The 26825-nt window shown below is 36.6% G+C and overlaps 1 protein-coding gene across 1 annotated transcript in view; it reads left to right on the forward strand.

Annotated features, from left to right (window-relative positions):
- Positions 1-26825, forward strand: part of Fbn2 (fibrillin 2) — a 193388-nt gene that overhangs the window by 95468 nt on the left and 71095 nt on the right. Inside the window, exons 12-23 of the mRNA XM_013015529.1 lie at positions 1491-1610; positions 2567-2692; positions 3873-3995; positions 5346-5468; positions 9277-9429; positions 12232-12285; positions 12875-13000; positions 15161-15286; positions 20612-20731; positions 25485-25622; positions 26178-26228; positions 26665-26790. Of these exons, the coding sequence (XP_012870983.1) occupies positions 1491-1610; positions 2567-2692; positions 3873-3995; positions 5346-5468; positions 9277-9429; positions 12232-12285; positions 12875-13000; positions 15161-15286; positions 20612-20731; positions 25485-25622; positions 26178-26228; positions 26665-26790 (1386 nt within the window). The remainder of the gene's footprint in view (positions 1-1490; positions 1611-2566; positions 2693-3872; positions 3996-5345; positions 5469-9276; positions 9430-12231; positions 12286-12874; positions 13001-15160; positions 15287-20611; positions 20732-25484; positions 25623-26177; positions 26229-26664; positions 26791-26825) is intronic.

A 26825-nucleotide genomic window follows, 5' to 3' on the forward strand; every position in this document is an offset into this window, starting at 1 on the left:
GTTGAGTCTATTGTCGAGATACATTGATGACACATTTTCTATTGTTGGATTTCAGTGCTGTGCACACAGAATTTCATGGATAAACAAAACTGCACACTTTCATGGAGACAAAGGCCATTAATTATACCACATATGCTTGCTAACATCTGAAACTCTCTCTTTTTCTCATTTTGCTTCATTCCTTTGGCCCAGTAGAATTGATTTTATCAACCAAAAGTCTAAATGTAAGTGAGTCATAATGGGATGAAAAGGGGTTTGGATAAACTACAAAAAAGCATTTAATCCCGTTATTCATTATTGTTTTTATTAGCCTTGAGGGCTTGGGGGTTTGTTTTTTCCTTTACTGGAGTAGGGTTTAATTGCACTCAGGCTAAGTATTTATATAATGAGGTTAGTGCCTTTGATAAAGTGTAGTTTTTCTGTTCACACTGAAAGGAGCAATCTCTTTCTTAAAATAGTAAACGTGTGAATTGATTGTAATGTTGTCTTCTCCAGTTTAGTTAAAATTATATTGTTGATGGCTGCTGTGTGTGCATATGATGACAAATAACTCCATCTTCACAAGAGAGCCAGCATTTTAACTTGCCTGCATTAAAAGTAATACATTGAAACCAATGCTAAGAAAAGCTAAATTAAACTTAAATTGGCATAGATTATTTCTCTGGGATCTTCCTGCACTAATTTTTCTGTGCTATGATTTAGGTATTCTCTGAATTCTGAAGTGAATTAGCATTAAGTCAAGACTTAGAAGACCTTAAGTGCAACATGGTGGCTTTGTCACATTTCAGATCAGAACTAATATTTAATAACACTTCACTGTATGTGAAAAAATGAAAAAGAAAACCTGGGCCAATTTAAGACTCTAAAGAAATCTGAAGTGAATGAAAGAAATTGACTTTTATTTTACTCACTTTTCATTTTCTGCTGCCTTGTGTTGGTTGCTACAAAAGAAAGCATCATAGATATAGAATTGTACTTAGTGAATTCACAAGGAAGTAGCAACCAGAAAATTCTGCAATCCATTCTCCCTTTCTTTAAAACAAATAGCAGTGACAACAAGTAACATAAATATATATATATTGTTAAAACCCTTTTCTTGGTCTTCTGGTAGTATATAAAGACTTAGATAGGCTAGTTCTTTGCCCAGAATCCTGTGTTAATCAGCATAAACAGCCTATTGGCACAGATGTTGTTCTGTCCGGGCCTGTGCTTTCAGAGTCATTGGGAATTATTCCAGTTGAAAAATCATTATTTCTTGATGAAAACAAACTTGCTTATACTTTTTAAGAGGTAATATCTCTTGTAAATCTTCAGACTGGCCTCTGTATATATTTGAAGTAAGGAATTTTTTATTGATTTATAAATACTCTGCTATTTAGACGATTACCACTGACTGGCCTTCTCTCAAATTTGGGAGGGCTAAATGTAGTTTAAACAAACATTTCTACAGATGGAGTGAAATATGTAATGGTTTCTTTTGCTGCTCACAGATGTTGATGAATGCACATCAAATCCTTGCACTAATGGGGATTGTGTTAACACACCTGGATCGTATTACTGTAAATGTCATGCTGGATTCCAGAGAACTCCTACCAAGCAGGCATGCATTGGTAAGGCTTAGGAAAATGTTCCATGGTAAGGCATTGGAAATGGTAATGGTATTGGCCTGGTAAGGCAGTTTTCCTTCACATAGGAAAATGTTCTGAGAAACATCATGACAGGCTGTTGAGGTAACAAGTATATCTGGTAAACTAAAACACAGAATGACAGGAGTACAGTTGCGTTGTCACAGATTTATTTGGTAATACCCACAGAGGTGTTCACTTTAAACATAAACAGCATTTGCATGTACACCCCAGGCAATATGGTATCGTATCTGCCTGCAGAAAACTTGTTTATAATGCTCCCACACAGCACAACTCCCTTTCTCCATTGTTCACCATTCCCTTTCTCTGGTTCTCTGAGTTTAAGAGTTATAGTTATTTTCAGCGACTGTGTGTGTGAGCCCCACACACAGTCTTGACACCAAATCAGGCCTCGTCTTTTTTCAGTTTCATTGCTACACCTACCACCCTCTTCCTCCAAACTACCTCACCGCTGACTCATCTCAGAATTCTTTTACCAGATGACCCTGTTTTCTTTTTCATTTCCTCTTCACCCATGGGTAGGTGTTTGAATCAACCTCTTCCAGCAGCATTCATTCATCATATTATACTTAATCCAGAAATTCTGCAGTTACTTTTCACTTACCCAACATCTTGTATTGAGTTTTTTAAGGTCTTTATCCACTTCGTCAGGAACAGCTACACCCATCATTTTAGCTTCCCTCCCCATCCTCTTAATCCCTTTGCACACCCTATTTCCTCTTATTCCTTTCCCTCTTCAGCCACTCTATGGGCTGTAAAATTGCTTATATATATATCTTTCCAAGAAAAAAAGTTGATAAGGAAATGGAAACTGCTTAAAGAAATAATGTGAATTTGTATATTGCATGTAAAAATAAACCGGATATTGCAAATGACATTTAATACCTTAATATTTCTGTCTACAAATTCTGTCTTCCCAGATATTGATGAGTGCATCCAGAATGGAGTTCTTTGCAGAAATGGCCGGTGCGTGAATACTGACGGCAGCTTCCAGTGCATCTGCAATGCCGGCTTCGAGTTAGCTACCGATGGGAAAAACTGTGCTGGTACAGAAATCTTTTGCTCCTTACAAAGAGTATTTTTGTTGGTTTGTTTGTTTGTTGTGCCAATCCCAGGGCCTTGAATTCAGAGCCTTCATGCTGTCCCTGAGCTTCTTTTGCTCAAGGCTAGTGCTCTCCCACTTGAGCCATAGTACCACTTCTGGATTTGGGTCGGCTAATTGGAGATAAGAAGCTCGCAGACTTTCCTGCCTGGGCTGACTTTGAACTGTGATTCTGAGATCTCAGCCTCCTAAGTAGCTAGGAGTATAGCACTCTGCTACAAAAAGATTTTTAAGGATATACTTGTTTTTTTAATTTTTTATTGTTATTATAAATGTGATGTACAGAGGAGTTACAGTTACATAAGTTAGGTAATGAATATGTTTCTTTTGGGACAGTGTCATAGATAGATAGATAGATAGATACCTATATCTATCTATATATCTTTATTTAGAAATACACACACACACACAGACATACACGCATGCACACACATACACCATTTCCATGAGAGACTCACACCTCCTATGTGAAAGTTCTTCGGGTAACTTAGGTAACATGCAAATGCACTTGACATAAAACTGCTAAAGTGAAGGAGCAATTTTTTTCAAATGTTACAACTGTGAGTAATTAATACTTCTGGAAATTTCCTGTTTCATATTTAATTGTAACAGTATTCTTCATCAGTTTAAATAGTCATTAGCACCTAATAGATTTTAAAGTTAAAACACTGAGAAGATAGAGGTCTCCCTTCCTTTCCAATCTGTGAGAATGTAATTACAACATTTCTGCATACATGCGGAATTTGTGGTCATGAATTTTAGCATGGAAATGCTTACCAATTGAAATATTGTAATATTCTGTAGCACAGTATGTTATTAATTCATCAATGGAAGACCGGATGATTTCACCTTTGCTTTATTTTATTTTCTCTTATGAGAGAGATACCCACTGAAGTCCTATTGCCTTTCTTGGTAAAATAAAACACTGATCATGGTTCATGTGATTCTTTTCCTTTGGTTTCCTTATATTAAAGATCCTTCCAGTTTTCCATACTACTTGTTCTCATGTAGTTGGAATTGTTAGCAAAAAACGCAATCTATGTTCCTATAATGCCAACAGTAGTGAGGATTTGACTGGAGGTTTTGGAAGGAGAAGGAATCATGTCATGTTCCTTCTTCTGCAGACCATGATGAGTGTACCACTACCAACATGTGTTTGAATGGGATGTGCATTAATGAAGATGGCAGCTTCAAGTGTATCTGCAAGCCAGGATTTGTCCTGGCTCCAAATGGGCGATATTGTACTGGTATGTATGACTTGGAAAGGAGAAAGTAACCAAGAGTGAAACCATCTTTTTTGTGTGAGTGAGCCAGAATTCAGTAACACAGGTGTCTATAAAGCTTCCTAGGAAAACATGCTGTCGTCCAGGGAATACTAACATCTTTACAAAATTAATAATGGCACAAGAGAAAAATAAGGAACTGACAGATTAGTTTTATCATGTCTGAAGGAAACAATAGTATCTGTTCACTTCATAGCTGAATAAAAAGAAGACAAGATTGTGCAAGGTTGTTTCTTTCTTGTTTCCAGAAGTAGATTTTTTAAAAATCATTACTCAGTATGGCTATGGAATTGCATCTTTTTCATGGAGTTAACCTTCAAACCATTTGGAATCTTACTATAATTTACAATTTTTGATTTAGTGAGGACATTTTGAAGAGCAAATTCTAGAGATAACTAGTAAGCAAAAGATGAGCCTCTTAGAAATAAATAAAACTATATTTATACTCATAATTCAAATTTAGTAATATGGAGTACATTTTGTAATTCTGACTTGAAGTAAGTGTGTTTTTATTTTATATTCCTTTTAGACAAAATAAATCCAGTGAATACATTGTCTCTATAATCCAAATAAGACTTATTATCAAGCTCTATACATTCAGTGAAATTCCAGGAATAATAGAGGGAGAAAGTCAGGAGTGATTCTCAGTATTTCTCAATAATAGATAGATGTTTGACTATCCATAAGAAGGAAGTAAAAGACTAAATAGAAATTTTGTGGCCCTGGTATGTTATCTGGAGATTAGCTGATTGAGATTTCACACAGCACACAAGATGAGCATTGTGATCGAGTGTGGAGTGGATTTTTGCTTCGGCATTTCTTAAGCTTACATATACTTCTAAGATGACTTTTGCCTTCTGAGAATTATTTTTAGCAACTTCCTAACTACAAATGTTGTAATCCATTAATCCTGAAATGTCTATGATCTAGTAATTTGTTTGAAGTTTGTTTCCTCTCTTGAAGAAGCCATTTAATGTTGGGCTTCATTCAATAGACTCAACCAGATAGAAAAATGTAAAAGATTCCTCAAATTATTTTATCATGAAATGATCAAATCAACAAGAAAAACAGCATCTACCTGGAGTTAAAGTAATTTTGCTACAGAACTTTACCATGGCTTTTGATGAATTGCTTTCATTTAATTAATTAGAACTATCTATTAAACAATTGTTTCTATCTGAAACTGTGTAAGATCTGCTTTCATATTTATGTGTTCTTCTGCAAAGTATAAACTTAAAAGGTTGATAATATGTCATAGTGGCCACAAGTAGACCCTGCTATTCAGTAATGGCTGACTTCTGACAATCTGGGCAGACATTGATGAATGCCAAACCCCCGGCATCTGCATGAACGGGCACTGCATCAACAACGAAGGATCCTTTCGCTGTGACTGCCCCCCAGGCCTGGCTGTGGGTGTGGATGGACGTGTGTGTGTTGGTAAGAGAAACATTCTAAGTGGCAACACGTGGGCAGAGATAGGTCTATACAAGGGAATTCTGTCCAACCATAGAAAAATTACATGGATCAGCCTTAAAAACCCAGCAAGTGAAATACATCAGACACAAAAGCCTATACCCTGTGTGATACCATTCACTGGAAATGTCCACAATAGGAAAATACATAGTCACTGCATATTAGTGATTACTCAGGGTAGAGAGAATGGGAATGGTGGGAGAGAGAGATAAAAGCTAAAGGATATTTTGAGGTGGTGAAAATGTTCTAAAACCAGTTGTATCTGTGAGTATGCTAACAAGAAAACTACTCAGTGCAGACTTTAAGTGGGTAAATTCTATGGTATATAGATTATGTTAATAAAGTAGTGTTGTATAAAAATATGGGTAAAGACCCCAGTGTGTTCTTAGTATACCAGCATCTTTAATAATAATATAGAACTAAATTCTAAAGACAATAGATACTGATTTATTTATTCATTACAGAAAGACGTGAACACAGAGATTATAGTATGTCACTGGTATTTCAAAGCTCAAACTATGTCCCATTAATAAAGGCAGCAATGTATGATTACAAAGATATATGAGTGATGTTTTCTCTCCATAGGGTTTTTATGAGTGTTCAAGGATGGATTCTCTATAGGGTACCATCTGTGTTTCAGGCTATACAGTAAAACAGAAATACTGGTTTCAAAGTACATTGAAGAGAAATGAAATTCTTAGACATAGTTGGTAATACCTTACTGGTACCTCTGTGAATCAAAATATTTGGATCCCAAAATGGAGTAGGGCGGGGGGAAGGGGACAAGAAAAGATCAGCAAGAACCAGCAGATGGAGAAAAATCTACTCACTCAAAGCTATCTACTCTGTCTAGGCTAGAATTGATTTTAGCCTGCACATTGTCAACACTTTGTTCAGGGGTACCTTCAAATAATGCTGTTAAAAGAATGTAGCCCCTTCCTGCTTAGATAACTAAAATATTATTTCCTCTTAATATGCTTCCTTGCCTCTTGCTCTTACCTAAATGATTCTTCTGAAGTTTGCAGTGAGAGCAAAGCTAGCTTTGAAGGGAGGATTTTTTAAAGCAACTCACATGTGAATTAAACTGTTAGTTCAGTGTTCAGACATGAAGCATCATTTTTTTTTGTCCTCACACAGAAAGCCTATCAAAAACTGTTGGTAAGTCCTGCATAGTTTTTTTCTTTGGTTGAACCAGTCATAATAAAAACATCATTAATATATACAAATAAAAATGCATGAAGAAGAAAGAAAAGAAACAGTGACATTGACTGCAAGATAATTACCTCTTTGTGCCCCTTTTCTTTCTTTTGATTAACTATATTACTATTAAATATTTTATCAGTGCCAAACACTGAATGGTGTCTAGCCTAAGACAAAAAGTTCAGTATGGAAGTGGCGCTGTGGCTCAAGTGGTAGAGCGCTTGCCTTGAGCTGAAGAGCTGAGGGACAGCGCCCAGGCCCAGAGTTCAACTCCCATGATGGACTCAAAAAAAAAAAGTTCAGTATGTAAACTATTACTTTTAGTATTGTTTTATGCTATAAAAGAGGTGTATTTAGTGGATAGTTTTTAAAAGTTACGGCTTTAAGTAGTAAACAAGTCAACACTAAAGAAGGAAAAGAAGAATAGATTAAGCATTTTCCATTCATGTGTATTTTCCAGTGGTTATAGAACTTACTTATCACTTGGGAAAATCCTCAGAAAATTTTATTCTTCAGAAAGAGAAACCATGCTGGAAATTGGTAGTATATATGAGAGAGATACATTATCCCTTTGGTTTATAAACACTCCCCTCAAAGCAACTTTTTGAGATTGCATTCTGAATATACTTGTAAGGTTGGTCTCTTTTTGCTGCCCAACTGAATGAATCTTGGCCTAAGAGTATTTGATAGTAAAATATGAATTAAGTGTCCCAGGATGGAGTCTGTGAATGAAGAGTCAGCTATCCTTGTGAAATGAAAAAGGGAATTATAGAAGCCACCATTTTGAGTATTTTCTGTGTGTTCTAGGCACTGCGCTTAACAAATACACTTTTGTTTATTTTATAAACTATTTAATAGATAAGGAAAGTGTCAAGTAAAATCTCCAATGGAGCGCTAAACTTAGAGCAATTTATGTCTGTTTATATACTCCTATAAATTTAGTTCTATAGGCATTTTACCTCCTTTTAAAAATTGTACATGTGCATCTTCCTAACATGAAAACAGAAATGTTCACCATTTTTCATGTCTTCCAGGATACTTGGTGATATCCAAGGAAATCATAAAATAATATTAGAAATCAGGAACAATGAAATATTTATGTCAATACTACTTTGTATTGGGCTATTTGTGTGTAACTTAGAGTGAACTCAGTCACAGCAGAAGGAGAAAGAGCCTAAGAATTGATCCTCAGGGTTTGAGTGTGGCAAATTTAATGATTCTTTCCTATTTGAACATAAAAATATCTCACTGCTTAATACATCTTAAATCTCAGTCCTTTAATAAGCAGCCTCTCAGAACATAAGAAATCAATAGAAGGGTACTTTGTATAATAAACACGTGCCATCATTTCTAACAAGTAATGAATAGTTATGGACATTTATGATGGGGGCTATCATTGATGAAATTACGAGAAAATAGATTGCTTCTCTAGACTTACTGATGATTTCATTTTTTATAGTCACCATTTACTGCCTCATAAAATTATAGCATATTTCATAGTTGAGAGTAAGAGACCGAGCAGGGTGTGCTTCTGTGGAATGTAGGCTGACATAGTGGAAAGAGGAAGCGTGTTGGAAGTTACACAGGTTCGTTCTGAGTCCTAGTGCAGTCACTAGAGATTCCTGAGCTCCACAATATTTCTGAAAACCTTCTGAGCCTCATCTTCCTCCCCGGTAATGCAGGAATGGCGACTGTCCTGTAGAGTTAAGGCCCTGATTTCTCCATGAGGTCATGTCTACAGTGTAGCTGCGCACCTTGCCAAGGACTCTGACTGCTAGTTTGTTCTTTTTTACAACTGGATTTATGGACTATATGAAACGAAAATAGTCAAAAGTGTCCTAAGGGCTGAGAAAGAAGACGTTCTAATTCAGAAGCTGAAGCAAGAAATCTCATGGGTCAAGAATTGTCAGTCATCTTAAGATAGTTTAACTTCGTTCTCAAGTAGAAACAGTAGTAATGCCAGCATGAGTCTAGGACAGCCAGTGGTTAGAGATCAAAGTGGTATTCATAACTGGACATAACTTGAGTTTAGTGAAACCTGTGAGAAATAGGATTGTGGGTATTTTTGTGATACATACAGCTTTTTCCTTCCCTCTTTTCTCCCTCTCTCCTTCCCTCCATTCTTTCATTCCTTCCTTTCTTCCTTCCTCTTTCCTTTCTTTCTTGTACTGGTACTGGGGCTTGACCTCAGAGCCTGGGCATTCTCCTTAGATTTTTCACTCAAGGCTGACATTTTACCGCTTAAATCAGAGCTCCAGTCCTCTTCTTTTGGTGATTAATTGGAGATAAGAGTCTTAAGGATTTTGCTGCCTGGGTTTTGAACCAGATCTCAGTCACATAAATAGCTAAGGTTAGAAGCATGAACCACATGTAACTTTGGAGAACAAAAAGAAAAGATGGGGCTGTGTATTTGCCCTTAATCTTTCTTTCACTCTACAAATGTTTGTTCATTTACTACCACTATTAGATGCTACAAATGCAAACTAAAAAGCTTCTAATCCGGGTGGCTTCTAGGGTTAATGAAGCTTTTGGTTTAGAAATCTCTATCCCTCTCACTGTCCTTTTCCACTAGATACTCACATGCGCAGTACCTGCTACGGTGGGATCAAGAAAGGGGCTTGTGTGCGTCCTTTCCCCGGTGCCGTGACCAAATCTGAATGCTGCTGTGCCAACCCAGACTATGGCTTTGGAGAGCCCTGCCAGCCATGTCCCGCTAAAACTTCAGGTAATCACATCTGCCAGATTCATACCTGCTAAGAACCTAGTTATGTAAGATTAGATACTTAGCCAAGGAGTGCAGCACTTCTGACATGTATGTCATTGTTTTGAATGGAAGAAGACAAACTCAGTTCTGTACTGATATGTGAAGCATCTTTTTAATGGACTGTGGCTTTATTAATATATGTTTAAGCAGAGAGAATACATGGTGAATAAAAAGATATATCTTCTCATGCCCTTATAATGGTTACTGATGGTTGCATAGATTTGCTACATGCATATACATCAGTCCCAATTTCTTTGATCTGTGATGTCATTTCGAGGATGAACAGCATAACTTGTATTTACCTTGCCATTTTCAATTTTATAAATACATCACAATCCAGTTTTCTTTTCTGAATTATTTTCTGGTGTTACTGCACCAGACCTGACAATAGGTCCAGACTCTTAGGTAGATAGGAGTGACTCTTACTCATGCATACTTAGATTAGGTGTCTGTTGAAAATATACAGGTACAGTAGAGGTTCAAAACTAAATATAGTCTTGATATTTCCTTAAAGTTGGGATAGTTAAGAATACAAGCAAGCATACATATAAACTACAATTCAGTGTGATTAGTGTCTTAAAAGAGACATATAAACCAACAGGAAGAATAGAAAGGAATTAGTTGTTAGGGACAAGTAATTTGAGCAACTCCTTGCTAGAGGCAGCTGAGAAAGACTTCACAGAAGGGAGATGCATTTACTTAGGTCTTGAAAGATAAATAAGAACTTTCTGTGTTGATGATGGGGAAAAGCCATTCCTTCCAGGCCATGGCTTGTAGTTCCCATCAAAGTCCTAAGTGGATTGTTTCAAATCTTGAAAAATTATTTGATACATCTAGCAGAATTGCTGAGTAAGTTAAATGTTTTAAAGAAAAGAATGATATTGAGTAGGTCTTTGCTCTAAAGTATACTAAGCTTCATATAATGGTAAAAATATAAAAAATATTACAGGGCTAGATAAAAAGTAAAATTAATCTATAGATGGCAAGGTAAAATATAAAAAGATGAAATTTTTAAGTTAATGAGAAAGATATGAATTAAATCATGAGTATCAATCATAACATTTGGAAAAGAAGTTAGTTCTTGCATTAAACCTTGAGAATAAGGTGGAAGTACCTTGTTATGGTGGGAAATTTTCAAAGCAGACAGTAAAGATACTAAAATACATCAGTAAACTGGAAAAATTTGAGATTTCAGTCCTTAATATTCAAGGAATTGTGGCTGGAAAGGTAGCTCAGTGGTAGAGCGCTTGCCTTGCATGCATCAGCCCCTAGGTTCAATTCCTCAGCACCACATAAGCAGAAAAAGCCGGAAGTGGTGCTGTGGCTCAAGTGGTAGAGGACTAGCCTTGAGCTGAAGAGCTGAGGGACAGTACCCAGTCCCAGAGTTCAAGCCCCACGATGGACAAAAAAAATATTAAAAGAATTTACATTAGTCAATAAGAAAATTGAAGTCCCTTATAGAAAAAGTACAGTGTGCATAAACAAGATTTCACATAGTAGAAATGCAAATAGTAGATTTCCTTATAAAAAGATTCTTACTCTAAAAACATTATGGTGAGATCTTGGTTTTATTACCAGAAAATTTATAGACAAATCAATAGTAGTAGGAGTATAAAACAATGGGTACTGTTTTACATTGTTGATAAAAGGGTAGTGTAGGAGGAAAAGAAAGGTCATCAGCAAAGTGGCATCGATTTTGAAAAGTTTGACTTCCAGGAGACTACCATTCTAGCAACATACTCAAGCTTTCAAGTTACTTACTGTTATTAATCCAAGTTGATGAACCTTGATTACATCAGTAAGATATTGACTGAATAAATACCTACAGATAACTGAAAATAAAATGCTACATGCTTTATCAAATGGAGCACCAGACCTACTTATCTACTCACAAGCTCAGCAACCTTGGTCAAGTTACTGTATTTCCTATAGTGTTCCAGTTTTCTCCCTTGTAAGAGTTTGGTATTAGGAAGATTCAACAAATTATTATTATATATATATTCAGCGAATTATATATATATGTATATATTATATATTGTATATATATAATTATATATCTGTATATATTATATATTGTAGTGGCATTCAGCAAATAGTATTACATAGTTTTATCTGTTACTTTTTTCTCTAATTGCTTTAATTTCTACAGTGTGATTTAGATGTTTTAAAGTTTTTATATGTAAACATTACTGAAAGCTGGGCATTGGTGGCTCATGCCTGTATTCATAACCACTTAGGAGACTGAGATATAAGGCAGTTTGAAGCTTGCCTGGGCAGGAAAATCTGTAACTTTTATCTCCAATTAAAATCACAGAAAAAGCCAAAGGGGGTGCTGTGGCTCAAGTGGTAGAGTGCTAGCCTTGAGCAAAAGGAGCTCAGGGACAGTGCCCAGGCCCAGAGTTGAAGCCTCAGGACAAGCAAAAAGAAAACCAAAAACCAAAAAAAAAAAAAAAAAAAGCAACAGAAAGCTACTAGTAACATTTACTAGTATTATTATTATTATTTTATTCATAATGATATTCACAAATGATTTACTTTTCAAACTCATGTAATTTTGGTATGCTTATACTATTCTTATTAGACTTTTTCTTATAATAATATAATACTTAATGTTTACATGCTAGAAAATGCAAATTAACTTGTCATTATAGAAACTAATTTACAAAATTCTTCCAAATGATAACATTGGAGTTTTGTAAGTGAATTGTAGGTAGAATTGGCATAATTTAGAGGTGATAATTTTTATTTGTTTTTGTCATACAGCTGAATTCCATGGCCTTTGTAGTAGTGGAGTAGGTATCACTGTGGATGGAAGAGGTAACTAATCAATTCTCAGTCTTACAATGATTACATAACCTGATTTAGAGCTTTATGGCTAGAATATGAATAAAAATGTGAGTATATTTACTGTGAAAATATATTCATATAAAAAGCCAGTGCATTTTGTCTTCCCTACCCATTAATTTCGCATTATCTTTTAACATTTTTATTAGCATCAATGAGTTGTACAAAGGAGTTTCAGTTTGATACATCTGTAGGTGCGAATCTTGATGAGACTCTCTTCTTCTTTGTTTTTCCCTTTCCCCTTCCTATTTTTGTACATGTACATAAAGGATTTTTTGTATCATATCCACCCTCCTTCACCTCTGTTGATCCTGTCCTAATTTTAGGTCTTCACAGACACAGACTTTGTTCACCTTCCTGTCCTTCATTTTTTTAGTGTATGCTAATTTAGTGTCCTGTATCCCTCTATTTTATTCCTTCTTATTTTATTTCTTCTTCTTTCCAAAAGGCAGGGAACTTGTGAGTTTGCAGAGTTAAGCACTACCTTTTGCTGAATGTTACATATCAGACCTGCCTTGACCTACAATGTATGTGGATATTAAACTGTCTGTGCTTAATGCAGATATCAACGAATGTGCTCTGGACCCCGATATCTGTGCCAATGGGATCTGTGAGAACTTACGAGGTAGTTATCGTTGTAATTGCAACAGTGGCTATGAACCAGATGCTTCTGGAAGGAATTGCATTGGTACGTTACTTGTTATGTACATACAAGAGCCTTTCTTATAATCTCATGGTTAAGAAGATGAAGAGTAAATGTAAACAAATGACTACAATTAGAACTCTCACAGTTTTTCAGATTTCTGTTGTAGAATGCATTAATGTGAAAATACTAGAGTCAAACAAATTTCACTGCACACTATCAAATTTCTTAGTGGTTCTTACTAGATAAATATTACTTTCCCAACTCGATAGATACTGAATTAGTGGTCTACTGTGTTCTGTGTATTTCTTTATTCTGTATGTTTTCACTAAGATTTGGATGGATTTCAGTAACAAATAGGCATGGGTAATAGTCAGAAAAAATAAAATGTCATAGGTTATACTTCGTAAAGCAACTACTACCTGCAACACAGGTAATGATGATCATTGAGATGAGTGTTTCTTTCTTATTTTATAAGATTAAAAACTGCAATTTATGTTTAACAAAAATGAAAGGGGTGGAAATAAGGAAGTTCGCGACATATTATTAGTCCACTTGTTCACAAATTTGGGGAATATCTGGATTTTCCCATAGACTATGTGAGTCTGTATTACAGAATGGTGGATCAGTCATTATTTGCAACAATTTTTACAACTCATCTTTGCAATCAAGTGTTAATGATTCTGGTCAGAAAGAAACATGAATTTTTATGTTTCTGGCATTGCTTTTTTTTTTTAGCAATAACCATTAGATAACTGAATTGAAGCCAAGCATACAGATAGATTAATGTATTTAGAATAGATTTTGATACCTACACGGGAGGGCATTAGCAAAAGATTATTAAACATTTCTAAAAACATGTAAAACAAGATTTTATTTGCAAGAAGCAAAGTCACTTCTGGATGAGCTTCCTAGTTTACTTGAAAATACAGGTACCCTAATAAAACCAAAGAAATTCCTTGAGCATGCACACACTGAAAAGTAATAAGACTTCTAAACTTCTCTTTTAAGTAGATGTGGATAAATAAGTTAGTGAAAGATTTAAGTTAAGATTTTAAAAGAAAAATGAAGCCACTGATTTGTAACTTTTAAAAATACAATGCAATTAAAAAATACACCTCAAAAAACTCAGAATTGGAGGAAAAACATAATACCCAAAAAGAAAAGGATCAGATGGAACATATAGAACAATATGATCAATGGTGCTGGAATTACTGGCAGTGTGTTTTCTGATTTGTGTTTCCATGTCTTCTTATGATGGCATATTGCCTGATATAAGGACGGTTATTATTTATAAGGCTAAAAATAGCACTTTAAGTGAAAGGAACTCTTCCCCAAGTTAGTTTTTATTTCTGTCATCAGCTACACTTGGAAAAACAAAGGAGCAGCTATGAAGATGAAAGTCAATGTGAATTTCTGAACTTAGGGTTTAGATAATCTTCCCCAGGGAGTTCTAGTCTGCTAAAGAAATATACAAAATACGTTATTCACATTCCATTTGTAACTAATTATTTCTGCGATAAAAACATGATAAAGTAATAAATCCTTTTTGCTTAACTGCTGCTTACTGCATTTGTCTTACAATTTTAATTAGAAAAGAGTGAAAAAAATACCATAATCCTTATTATTGCACATAAGCATGGAGGCCAATGTGTTTCACCTTGTAATCGACTTCAACAGTTCTTTAAAGTGTATCTAATTGAATTCTATCATTGGATAAAAAAGCATATGGAAGTCATGAGCCCTTGCACACTGAACCAGGGATTTCAGAGGAACTTAAAAACTATCCCCCAGCAGGAACATGGCCCATCTAAATAAAATGCCAACTAGCCAGGCTTTTCTGGCTCACAACTATAATCCTACCTACTCAGGAGCCTGAGATCTGAGGATCGAGTGTTCAAAGCCAGCTTGGGAAGAAAAGTCTTTGATACTTTTACATCCAAAGGATAAGCAGAATGTGGGTAGTGGAGGTATGGCTCAACTGGTAGAGCACTCACCTTGAGTGAAAAAACTGAGAGTGTGATATGTTGAGTTCAAGCCCCAATACCAAAGATACAAAAAAATCAGTGTCTTTTGCATAAGATGAAAGAGTGTGATGTAGTACCAAGTCAGAGACACTGGCGAGAATTAACATATGAAACATGACTGATCACAGTGAAACGTGTTTAATGGAAGTGTCTTCTATCTCTCAACCGGTGTGTGCAGACATCGATGAGTGCTTGGTAAACAGACTCCTTTGCGATAACGGACTCTGCAGAAACACTCCGGGGAGTTACAGCTGCACGTGTCCCCTCGGCTATGTGTTCCGGATGGAGACAGAAACCTGTGAAGGTGAGGCTGTCTTTCCTGCCATCCTTACCAACAGGTAGCGGTACCTAGAGAAGCGTAAACATTAATGACAGCAATGAAGCAATGTAAGCAAAAGAGCATTGTGTGGATCTTTGTTCTGTCATCTCTTTCAGCTAATTTGGCAGCTTCAGAAATAGCACACATCCAGCCCAGTTTATAAACACTATCAGTTTTGTTCCACTGAGACAAAATATAAACAACTTGAGAAATGAAGAGAGAGAAAAAGAAGAGTAGAAGGAGCTCTGTTACTTACTTGCTGAAATAAAATGTCAGATTTGTGTTTACTTTTACCCGTTTTCACTACCACTGTGAGCCTTGGAGCCAAAAATGACAATAACAAAATCAGCTTGTAAGCATTTTATTTATGAAGTAAGGGCTCTCCCCAAAAGTTTAGACCAGAAAATATTTGGAACAGAAACCACTTGAATCAATTTATAGTCATAGGAAACTTGACTTTTCTATTTGATATATCATTTCCAAAAAAAGATCATAAATCAATGTTTTATAAACTTCTTCCTGCCTGGCTTGGAGGGCATGCCTGCAGTCCCGGCACTCAAAAGGTAGAGTCAGGAAAATGGTGAGTATGAGGACAGCCTGAGGTACAAGGTAAGGCTCTATGTTAAAAATAAAAACAGCTGGGCGCTGGTGGCTCACGCCTGTAATCCTAGCTACTCAGGAGGCTGAGATCTGAGGATCGAGGTTCAAAGCCAGCCCGAGCAGGAGAGACCGTGAGACTCCTATCTCCAATAAACCACCAGAAAACCGGAAGTGGCACTGTAGCTCAAGTGGTAGAGCGTTCGCCTTGAGCTGAAGAGCTGAGGGACAGCACCCAGGCCCAGAGTTCAAGCCCCATGACCGACAAAAAAAAAATAAAAAATAAAATAAAATAAAAACAAACACCAGTGGCTCGAGCTTGTAATTCTCAGGAGATTGAGGTCTGAGGATTATGGTTTGAAGCCAGCCATGGCAGGAAGGACTTTGAGGCTCTTGTTTCTAATTAACTACCAAAAAAAAACATCCAGAAGTGGAAGTGTGGCTTAAGGGGTAGAATGCCAGCCTTAAGTGAAGAAGCTAGGGACAGTGCCAGGCCCTGAGTTCAAGTTCCAGTACTAGGACATGTGTACACATGTAGACACACACACACACACACACACACACACACACAAGATTAAAAAAAACACCATATTTCTACACAGGAAATTACACGAGTTAAATGCTTAGGGTTCTCCTTGTTTTTAGTGAGATGGCCTGAGTGCAGAGTACATCCTATTATGCTTTTCTGTCTTGATCAAAGTATTGTGTATTCCAGAATCATTGGTGGCATGACTACTGGTCACTGCCCTGTTTACATCTCTTTATGTGAGCCTGGAGAAGACTCCCACTACATTCTCAAATCCAATTACTACTTCTGAAGAATAACTTGTTTTTAAAGATTTCATCCTCAGTTTCTGTGAATAGCTCTTTCCTTATCTGTGAAAGTGTAGATCTGACAGATTCCATGGCCAAAGATATTGCAGTAGCAGTAGTATGCAAACAAGATGTTAGCCTTCTCTCCTCATCTTCCTGCCCAACTTCAAAGCATTCTTTTGAACAGAAACATGTTAGGCTTCTTGAGCAAGATGCCAGAATACAAGTAACTGTACTAAAGTTGATGAACCACTATTACAAACCACAGTTCTAAGTATGGATTGAATTGAAGGGAACCACTGAGGAAATGGTAATTAGCCTAAAAAGAGTAAGGAAACAACAGTAACAAAAAGAAAACAGAAAAAAAGGACATCTTAGCATAAAGTCTTGCTTTTGGAAACTTAGCTGTAGTTATTGTTTTCTCCTTAGCTTTGCAGAAACTCCCGAACCTCCATTTGAAGATTTGTCTTCTCTATAGATAATCAGGGGTCTTTAAGAGTTAGGAATATCTGTCACCTAAAAAGACTTCCTGAAAAGTTCGGACTTTACAAATAAACTTAACTTCAGAGTCTTTATTCTCTAGCTTTTACTTGCTCTTCAAACATCAACTATCCTGAAAGTTGCTGTGAGAAAGGTACTTGGGAAAATCTCAGTCCAACGATATTTTCTCCATGAGTTTTTGTTTGTTTGTTTTGTTTTTGTGAGATGGGAGATGAAATGCCTAAGTATTGTTTTTGTGTTTCCTCATTTTTACACTTTTGTCCCCCTGTCTTTATTCATCTTCTCTCTTGCCTGTTGGAAGGCAAGCTTCTGGTAAATCTCAGGAAAGTTTGAGAGCCAGAGCAGCAGAGGATAATGTCTTGGCTTAAGTAGGATCTGCTTCCTGTCTGCTTTGAGACCCATTAGTGTGATTCTTAGAACCAGATTCTTCGTGATATGGACAGTCTGATTCTTCATGGTGTGAACAGTGAATTATCAGTGATTACTTATAGAATATCCCTTCCATTTTAATAGAGAAGATGGAGTCAGAAGTTAGTGACTACCAAAGAAGTGAAAGTGAGATTCTGACACTTACTTGAACGCTAAAGAGTGGGAGCCAGTGGGATTTTAAAATGCAGTATGATGATTAAGACCTGTAATCCTAGTTACCTGGAAGGCTGAAATCTGAGGAGAATAATTCAAAGCCAGCCCAGTCAGGAAAAACCATGATATTCTTTATTTTTATTGAAAAGGTGATGGACAGAGGGCTAACAGTTACATGGGTCAGGTACTGAGTACATTCCTTTTTGAACAGTGTCACCTCTTCCCTCGTTTTACTGCCAGTTTTTTCCCTCTCAAACCCATTTTCCCCCAAGTTGTATCTGTAATTAATCACAAAAAAATTCCAGGATTGGTGCTGTGTCTCTCAACTGATAGAGCACTAGCCTTGAGCAAAAAGGAGCTCAGGGACAGTTCCCAGGCCTAGAGTTCAAGCCTCAGGACCGGCTAAAACAACAGCAACAATATGGGGTAATTATCTAAAAGTTGAAGCACTTTAGTAACAGATCTGGCAACAGTGGGAGTAATATGTACTCACTATGTTCAAAGGTCACTTGCTCTTAATAAATGGGACCTTTTCTAAAAATTTGTCATTTGTAGGAAAGAATTATATGTTACATAAATAAAGAAATGATGGTGATATTATGAAACTGCTGAAAGTAAAAAATGTTGACCATAGAAATGTTATCCATGGTCAATTTATTTATATGCTTTTGCCCACTATTAAATTATTTTCAGTTTATTACAGTCTTTTGCAAGCAAAAACCCAAAGGCCACTAATCTCTCTTTTCCCAGGTCTCCTTTTTGCCATTGCATGCAAACAGTAAATACATCTGCTGAAAGCAGTTCTCCTCATTCTTCCTTTCTTAACTGATGTCCAAGGACTAGACAGAGAACTGTTGCCAGATCCGTTGCAGATTCTAGCTTTCTGTGTTCATATTTTCTCTGTTCATTAATTTTGTTTGCATTCATGTATCCACCCAGCTTATGTTCAATGTCTTGAGTATATAATTAATGCCAATAATAATAGAGAAAAGTTCCTCTATATTTCAGAGTAGAGTTACAAAACTTTGATTTTACTTTTGTTGTTTGAGCTCTGAGAGTTTGTGAAAGTTAAAATTTTAACAGCAAGCACTGTGGTTTAGATTGTGTTTCAAGTGACATAACTAGTTAAATGTAAACCAGATGTGCCTTGAAGTCTATTTCCAGGAATGTACAGTGGGCTGCTTCAGTTCCACGACATTTGTAACATAAAAACATTGTATTTAAAGGAAAACCAAATAGCTGATATTCGTAGTTGTCACTGCATGTATTTGTAGCTTTTAGATTATTTATTGCTTAATTTAAAATAGATTTTCTTAAACTATGACATTGACATTTCTCTTTTGAATGTTTTTTTCACAAATGAAATTAGTAGGACAATTAATATATGCTATAACCTCAGATTAGTTATTTGCTTCCTTTATGGTTGTCTAGTTCTTTTGTATTGTATTTTCCTAGAAGAATTTTAGTACTGTGGAATATGTTTCCATAAATTGTGATACATTTTATGAAACTTGTCCTTGTGAAAGTGAAATACATTCATATTTTCTTAATTTCTATTTTTAGAGCTAGATTAGTACCTGGATACTTATTCAATAATTTTTAAATAACAGCAACCACCATTTTTCTGTTTTTTAAATTTGCATTTCAAGCCTCTGATTGGAAATTCTAGTCTGAGCCCTCCCCTTCCCTTTTGGATTCAGTTTCTTCTATATGTGACTTCATGAATAAGCATTACAGTTTTTTAGTGAGTTGTTTACATATTTTCTTTAATATTAGAAGGTTTTAGATTTCAACTAAATGCATTGGGGAAACTGTTCTGTGGAACTCAGAAACCTCACTGTACAGTAGAACATGTCTTGAAATATGTTGACCAGTTTCAAACAATTAACTGCATAGAGAAGATAGCTATGAGTCCTTCATTCATATTGAGTAGTTGAAATTATATTAAGTGTCTTTCATGGTGTGTCTTTTACTTTCATGCTGTGTCTTTTACTTTCACTGAAGATTATATTGGTTTTATTACATTAACTGATGTATTAAACTAGTGATATTTTCTTTCATTTGCTTCTGACCATCTATATAATTGTTCAGATTATAGGTGTCTGGTGTGATTGAGGATTTTAATCACAATAATAATTATAAAGGCTTGCTGAATGTAATTGCTTTCACTTCATTAAATTCTTGTTAGTTATTTTGATCTTGTTTTTTGGACTTTGGGTCTTAAGCATGCTAGTGCTAGTGATCTACCCAGTCCTTGTTTTTCTAATCTTATCATAATTGTAGTGTTTTTAAACAGAAAACTCATTGGGCTAAATATGAGAGGCTAACTGATAAGGAAGGTGAATAGGAACTAGAAGAGAATTCTATGCCAAGGACAAAGTTTTTATCCTTATTTTCCGACTTATATCCAAGAGTTTGAAATGAAAGCCAACATTGTTCCTTTCTTTATCTTCAAAGCCTTGTGGAACCATAAGCAACAGAAATAATCAACCTTTGTTCAATACACATTGCACCTGGAATTACAAGGGAAAACTAATCCAATTTATGCAGCTGGAGTTGTGCACTGAAGGATCCCATACTGAACCCTTTCCAAATAAGCTGTTCCCTGTAGTCCCACTCAGTCCACAGACAAGGCAATGTGTATCTAAGCTGTAATATGCATGTCTCCATTCTCCATTCACTTTATGCCTTGTAGATCCATATTAAAATTACAAGAGCCAAGTGTACCAGACATTCTGGCATAGCCTGGTTTGTTGGAATCATATTTTCCAGAAACACATGGCAGTTCTAACAGAATCTTTTCCTTCTGCATTGCAGATATAAATGAATGTGAAAGCAACCCATGTGTCAACGGAGCCTGCAGGAACAACCTTGGCTCTTTCAATTGTGAATGTTCTCCTGGCAGCAAGCTCAGCTCCACAGGACTGATCTGTATTGGTAAGATCATGCACAAGAACTGAGATTCTGCCTTCACGGAAAAGATGAATGTGTATGTCAGGCCTTCCTGGGATAAAAGCAATATGAAAGTAGCAGAGAATGAAAACAAACTGGACAGGGTTTCATCTGTGTTAGAAATAATTTCCAGGAGTTATTCCATTAACACGAATAAGTATATTATGATCTGAGTTATAAGCATTTTTATAACATGTGTGCGTAGACACAGATGTTATTCTGATAATACCTTAGACATCAATACAATCAAATCCTATTGCAGACTTTATATGTATGTCATTCAGGGCCTTGGTACTATCCCTTACATTTTTTGCTCAAGGCTGATGCTCTGCCATTTGAGCCGCAACCCTACTTTTAGCTTTTTGATGGTTAATTGGAGATAGGAGTCTTACAGACTTTCTTGCCCAGAGACTAGCTTTAAACCTCAATTCTCAGATTTTAGCCTCCTGTGTAGCTAAGATTACAGGCATGAGCCACTGGCACCTGGCTGGCAGACTTTTTACCAATAATCTATCATAAATAGAAATTGATGGGGTTTCGATTCAGGAAGTAGGACAAGAATTTGGCGATTTTAAACTTGAAATACATAGAGAGAATTTAGTATTTTTTTTCCTTTCCATCTATCACAAGTTTATGGGGTATAAAAAATAGAAAGCCAATATTTTTCTTGCTTTTGGAAATCTCTAGGAGAAAGATTCTAAACTAAAACGTTTCAAAATATTTAAAGCTTGTTCTTTATTCATTAGTGAATATTAACTGTACAAAGCAGTCCATTGTGATACAGCCATAAATGCATATGCTGTGTTTTGATCAAATTTATTCAAATTGTCTTTTTGCATTCCCGTTTTCCACACTGTCTGATAATTTTAATGGTTTTATTGTTCAGTTTTTATTCTTGCATATGAAGTACTTTGATCATACTCATCCCTCTTATCCCTCTCTCCTTTTTGTCCTCATTCCCAGACATTTCATCTCCTCTAAACAGTACCCCATTTACATTCATGTCCATTTCAAGTCCAGATTAAGTTCTGAACTGACATAGAATGAATCAAAGCAAGACTGTAATCTTCCACTGGGAGGAAAAGTTCAGCTTGTGTATAAGGAGAAAATCTGCCTCAGTAACTGTTCCCTGCTTCAGATCTCAGCAGCTCTCTTCATTAGGCATGCCATAGGTCATACCATAGCTGGTATCCTCTTCTAAAATGAACTACATCTCTCCAGATAGGTAGGAAGATATTTCAGCTTTATATAGTGCCAAATAAGTTGGCCATTTTTTGTGTGTTCTTTAGCCAAAATGAACTTTCAATTTAATGTTTTCCAAAGTTAGAGTATTTTCAGCATTATGTCTGATGTTAACCATATGTAGTTGGATCCTGGAATAACTATTTGTTATATGACTAGAAATGACCAAGTCCAGAATTATCAATGAAAAAGTCTTTGGAAGCTCAGCTCTTCATTTCCCAGTGAAGTTGAGTTGTAGCTGCTGGAATTTCAGCTTTGCTTAGCTCTCCTTATTAGGAATGGGCTGCTGTCTGCCTGGAGCAGTATTTTTTTAAGAGAATTCCAGGTGTTGGGGGGTGGGGAATGTGTTGGATCTGTAAGCCAAAAATATTTTTGCTAAGGCAGAATTTCCAACTGAGATGGAGTCATTTCATTATGCAAAGGAAATGAACTCAGCATTAGTCTAATAATGTCTCAGAAAACTAAATCTGTGTGCCACTTGAGCATCAAAGATAGCTTCTGCTTCATCTTATACACTTTTATTATTTTGGCCTTTTGTCCTTATACTTGCTAATGAAACAAAGACTTTTTAGTCTCAAGTCATTACATCATTATTATGATTGCCAGTCATTAAACACCACCACTTCTCTCCAGCCAGTGTGTTCTGTGTTTTCATACATTATGATCAAATTTGAAAATCTCAGCCTAGAACTACTCTGAAGTTCATATTTTTAAAGTTAGGTCTTATTTTATGTACTGTTGTCCTTTAAAAGGTAATTTTAGTAGAAAGATAATAAAATATACATAGGAAGAATACATTTTTTATAGAATTGTCAATCTATTCAGTGATCAGCCTACAGATTTCTAGTATACAGGGTATAAGTCTCTAATTTTGACAGTAGGAATATTTAGAGACTTAGAATCTATTCTTCAAATTTGCTAAATAAACTGCTTTAATGACAGTTGTATTCTGCTTGATCCAATAGAAGGGTATGGCTGATGAATCCTTTCAGATGGCTATGCAATCCATAGCCACGTGCCTCTGCTTGACTTGAGCCTGTACTCTTTATAGCTCGAATGGACATGACAGGACTGACTTTCCTGTCATCATATCCCACAGTATTTTCCTCAGTCTTCATCCTAAGAGTATTAGCAGTGTAATATGCCATCCATCGCTCATTCTTTCTCAAGAAGCTTTTCATTTGAAGCCTCCCAACCATAGCTGTCTTCTGATCCTCACTATTCTGGCTCAGTTTTTTTCTTGTTTCTTTCACTATATATTCCTTGATCACCACCATCAAGGATTCTGTCAGTCCATGGAGCTATTTGCTTCTCTGTGTGCCCATCCTTACATCCTGTTTCTGCTGATTCAAATTTATCTTGTCATCCTCAACTTTTATTTTTAATAACTCCAGGCTGGTATGTCTAATCCTCTGCCATTGTCTCTACTTGGATGTCTTACAGACATCGCATAGTTACATGTCTAAGACCACACTACTGTCTTGCAGCTTGAACTTGGGTTTCCTAGAAATTTCCATTTTAGCAAATCGAACTCAATCATTCCAATTGCTACTCCTCAGATCCTTCGCTTTGTACTTTATGCCTTCTTCCCTAACTGTTCACTGAAATCATCAGCAAAACATATTGATTATTCTTGAAGTTTATCCATATTTTAACCATATTTCAATGCCAATAACTGCAAATCCAAATCTCCATTATTTCTCTTCTTGATTAACATGGTACCCTCTGTCTTAATTTTCTCCCCATACTGGCCACACTTGAGTTGTTTTTCCACATAGCTGCAGTGAAATCTTTTAAAACATATATGAGCAGTTATCATTCCTTGTCTGTAAACTCTGGCTTATAATTGCCTTGAATTCTCTTAATCTCTCTTAGAGCAAGAGCTGGAGTCCTCGCCAGCATCTGTGCTATCCCATGATGTCGCTCCTACGCTGTCTTCCACTGCTTTGCTTTTTTCCTCTCCACCTTAGCCACACTAGCCTACTTTTTGCTCATACAGGTCCTGCAAACATGCATCTGAGGTCTGCTGTAGCTGGAGAAAGGTCTTCTCTTTCAATTTCTATTTCTATGTCATATAAGAAGTCAGGACTTTCAGATCAAATAAGACTTTCACACTTTCAAGCTGTATACTTCACTTTTTTCATACTACAATGCAGATATCTAAATCTGTATTGTGTTATGTGTGTATGTTTATGTACACATACAAAAATCAGAGCGAGATGGGGAAAATGTCTCTTAATGGATTTGAAACTTTTTAAGTGTTGGTGCAGTACCAATCTAAAGAGGCACGCTCTGGTCAGGAACTGATGGCTCATGCCTTAATCCTAGCTTCTCGGGAGGCTGAGACCTGGAGAAGCAAGACTCTAAGCCAGCCTAGGTAAAAAAAAAAAGTTTGCAAGATTCCTATCTCCAGCTAGCCAGCAAAATATGCCAAGATGGAAGTGGTAAAATGTCAGCAATGAGCAAGAATTTGAACAAGAGTTAAAGGCCCCAAATTCAAGCCCTATTGCAAGTACCAAAAGAGAGGCATAACACGTAGCATGGTAAAGGTCTAGAAATGGGCTTTGTGGATTGGAACCTCAGTGTAGACACTGTACTACCTTATTGACCTTAAGAACCAGCCAACTGCTGGGCACCAATGGCTCACACCTGTAATCTTAGCTACTCAGGAGGCTGAGACCTGAAAATCATGCTTCAAAATCAACTTGGGCAGAAAAGTCTGTGAGACTCATCTCCAGTCAGTCACCAAAGAACTGGAAGTGAAGCTGTGGCTCAAGTAGTATGGTGCTAGCCTTGAGCAAAAAAGCTCAGCATCCTGGCTCTAAATTCAAACCCTACGACCAGAAAAAGAAAAAACAGTTGACTTTTTTGTGCCTCTGTTTTCTCATCTACAAATTGTACACACCTCACAGAGTAACTTCAATCAATAAATGAATGGGTGAGACGCCTTTTAGAACTTAGAACAATGTCTGACACTAGCAAGGCATTTAAATTCACAAGTCTTACAGGCTTGTCTCTTTTGTACAGTGGCATTTAGAGATGTAAATAAATGTGCAAAGAGCTTCAGTAAGTGACGTGAAACAAAAGGTCATGATTTGAGTATGGTTACAAACTCTACATTTCAGCCAGACAAAGATAAAGTGGCAATGCCTTTCTTCCCACCTTTAACCCATAACTCCTGTACCCTTCCAGGGAGAGAGTTTCTGCTTCGTCTTAATCCTGCACACTTACCCAGACTTTTTAATTGATACAGAAACAGAACCTATTTGAGTTCAAGTTTTAGAAGTAGGCTAAAATTAAGAATTATATATATTATACATATGTATATTCATATGAATGCATGTACCTACAAGTATGTTCAAAGGATATACTGTGAAAAGTTTAAACAATTATTCTCTTAAGTTTTTTTTGATACTGTAACAAGTGCCTTTGCGGTACTCAGAGGAGTTCCCTTTTTCTCAAGGTAAGAGTTGCAACCTTCCCTTTTCCTTTTCAGACAGCCTGAAAGGGACTTGTTGGCTCAACATCCAGGACAACCGCTGTGAAGTGAACATCAACGGAGCTACCCTGAAGTCCGAGTGCTGTGCCACTCTGGGAGCTGCCTGGGGGAGCCCTTGTGAGCGCTGCGAACTGGGTGAGAGCCATGTCCAGCCCCCTCAGCCCTGCCCACAGGAGAGCTGCTTCCCCTCCAAGACTTCCTTTTCAATGTGCATGCCTTCCTTTAATGACCAAGACCATAGGACTACCTATGGTTGGCTAAATTGACCTACCTCTTGAAATATCTGTTTGGGTTTTCCTTTTTCTATAAGCACATCCTTGAAATAAGGAATGGAATTCATGTGAATCAAGCTACTAAGCAACCACCTGTATCCTTCAGTGTCCTAGTTTGTCTGTAGCTCAGTAGATTATGCTTGTCCTGTCCCTGCAGTCATATTTGTTTACTTGTCCTTCAGTTGTCAATATGAGAGCAAAATGGAATTATAGAGAAGAAATTCCAATGTTGGTCCACAGCAAGTCAAGGATTTGCTGAATTGAGGAGGGGTCAACTGTCAACTGGAACAGTCAGCCTCCAAAGCTCCCCACCATCCATTTGTAATTTTATTATGTTGTTTCTTAGCTTAAGACAGGTGAATTTTCTTTTACAGCAAAGTAAAAAACAAACAAAAAAACCATCCTGTTGTTCTTACAGATGCAGCTTGTTCAAGAGGGTTTGCCAGGATTAAAGGTGTTACTTGTGAAGGTGAGTGGATGATGCTCTGAGCAGAATTATGAAGTGATATTTATTTACAAGCATTAGAGATATTCATCATTTTTATTAAAATACTCTGTATAAGCAAGAAATGTTTTAGCCTAATACACTTAGAAAACAGCTTAAAAGTTTCCCATTTCTCCTCTTTATGCATTCGTGTAAACGTTATAAGGGTGCCGCCAGCTGTCAAGGTACAGAACAGCTGGCTAAGGAGCATGTCTGAGCTATTTTATGGACAGGCAAGGCTGTAGTCACTTTTACAGCTGGTGCCTAGCAGAGCTAGATGCCTGGTTGTGGGGTATTTTTGCTTAACTCAAGTAGTAATCCACATTGTTGGGGAGATTGAAAATGTTATACAGGAAAGAAGTACACCTGTTTTTTCTATTTGTAACATCTTTATCCCTGGGTCCTTTCCATTTCCCTGCAGATGTTAATGAGTGTGAGGTGTTTCCTGGCGTTTGTCCAAATGGACGCTGTGTCAACAGTAAAGGATCTTTTCACTGTGAGTGCCCTGAAGGCCTTACACTGGATGGAACTGGCCGAGTGTGTTTAGGTAAGTTTCTTGCATTCCTTTGTCTCATGCAGAAA

This window comes from Dipodomys ordii, unplaced genomic scaffold (assembly GCF_000151885.1).
Source record: "Dipodomys ordii isolate 6190 unplaced genomic scaffold, Dord_2.0 Scaffold27, whole genome shotgun sequence".
Classification (NCBI taxonomy): domain Eukaryota; kingdom Metazoa; phylum Chordata; class Mammalia; order Rodentia; family Heteromyidae; genus Dipodomys; species Dipodomys ordii.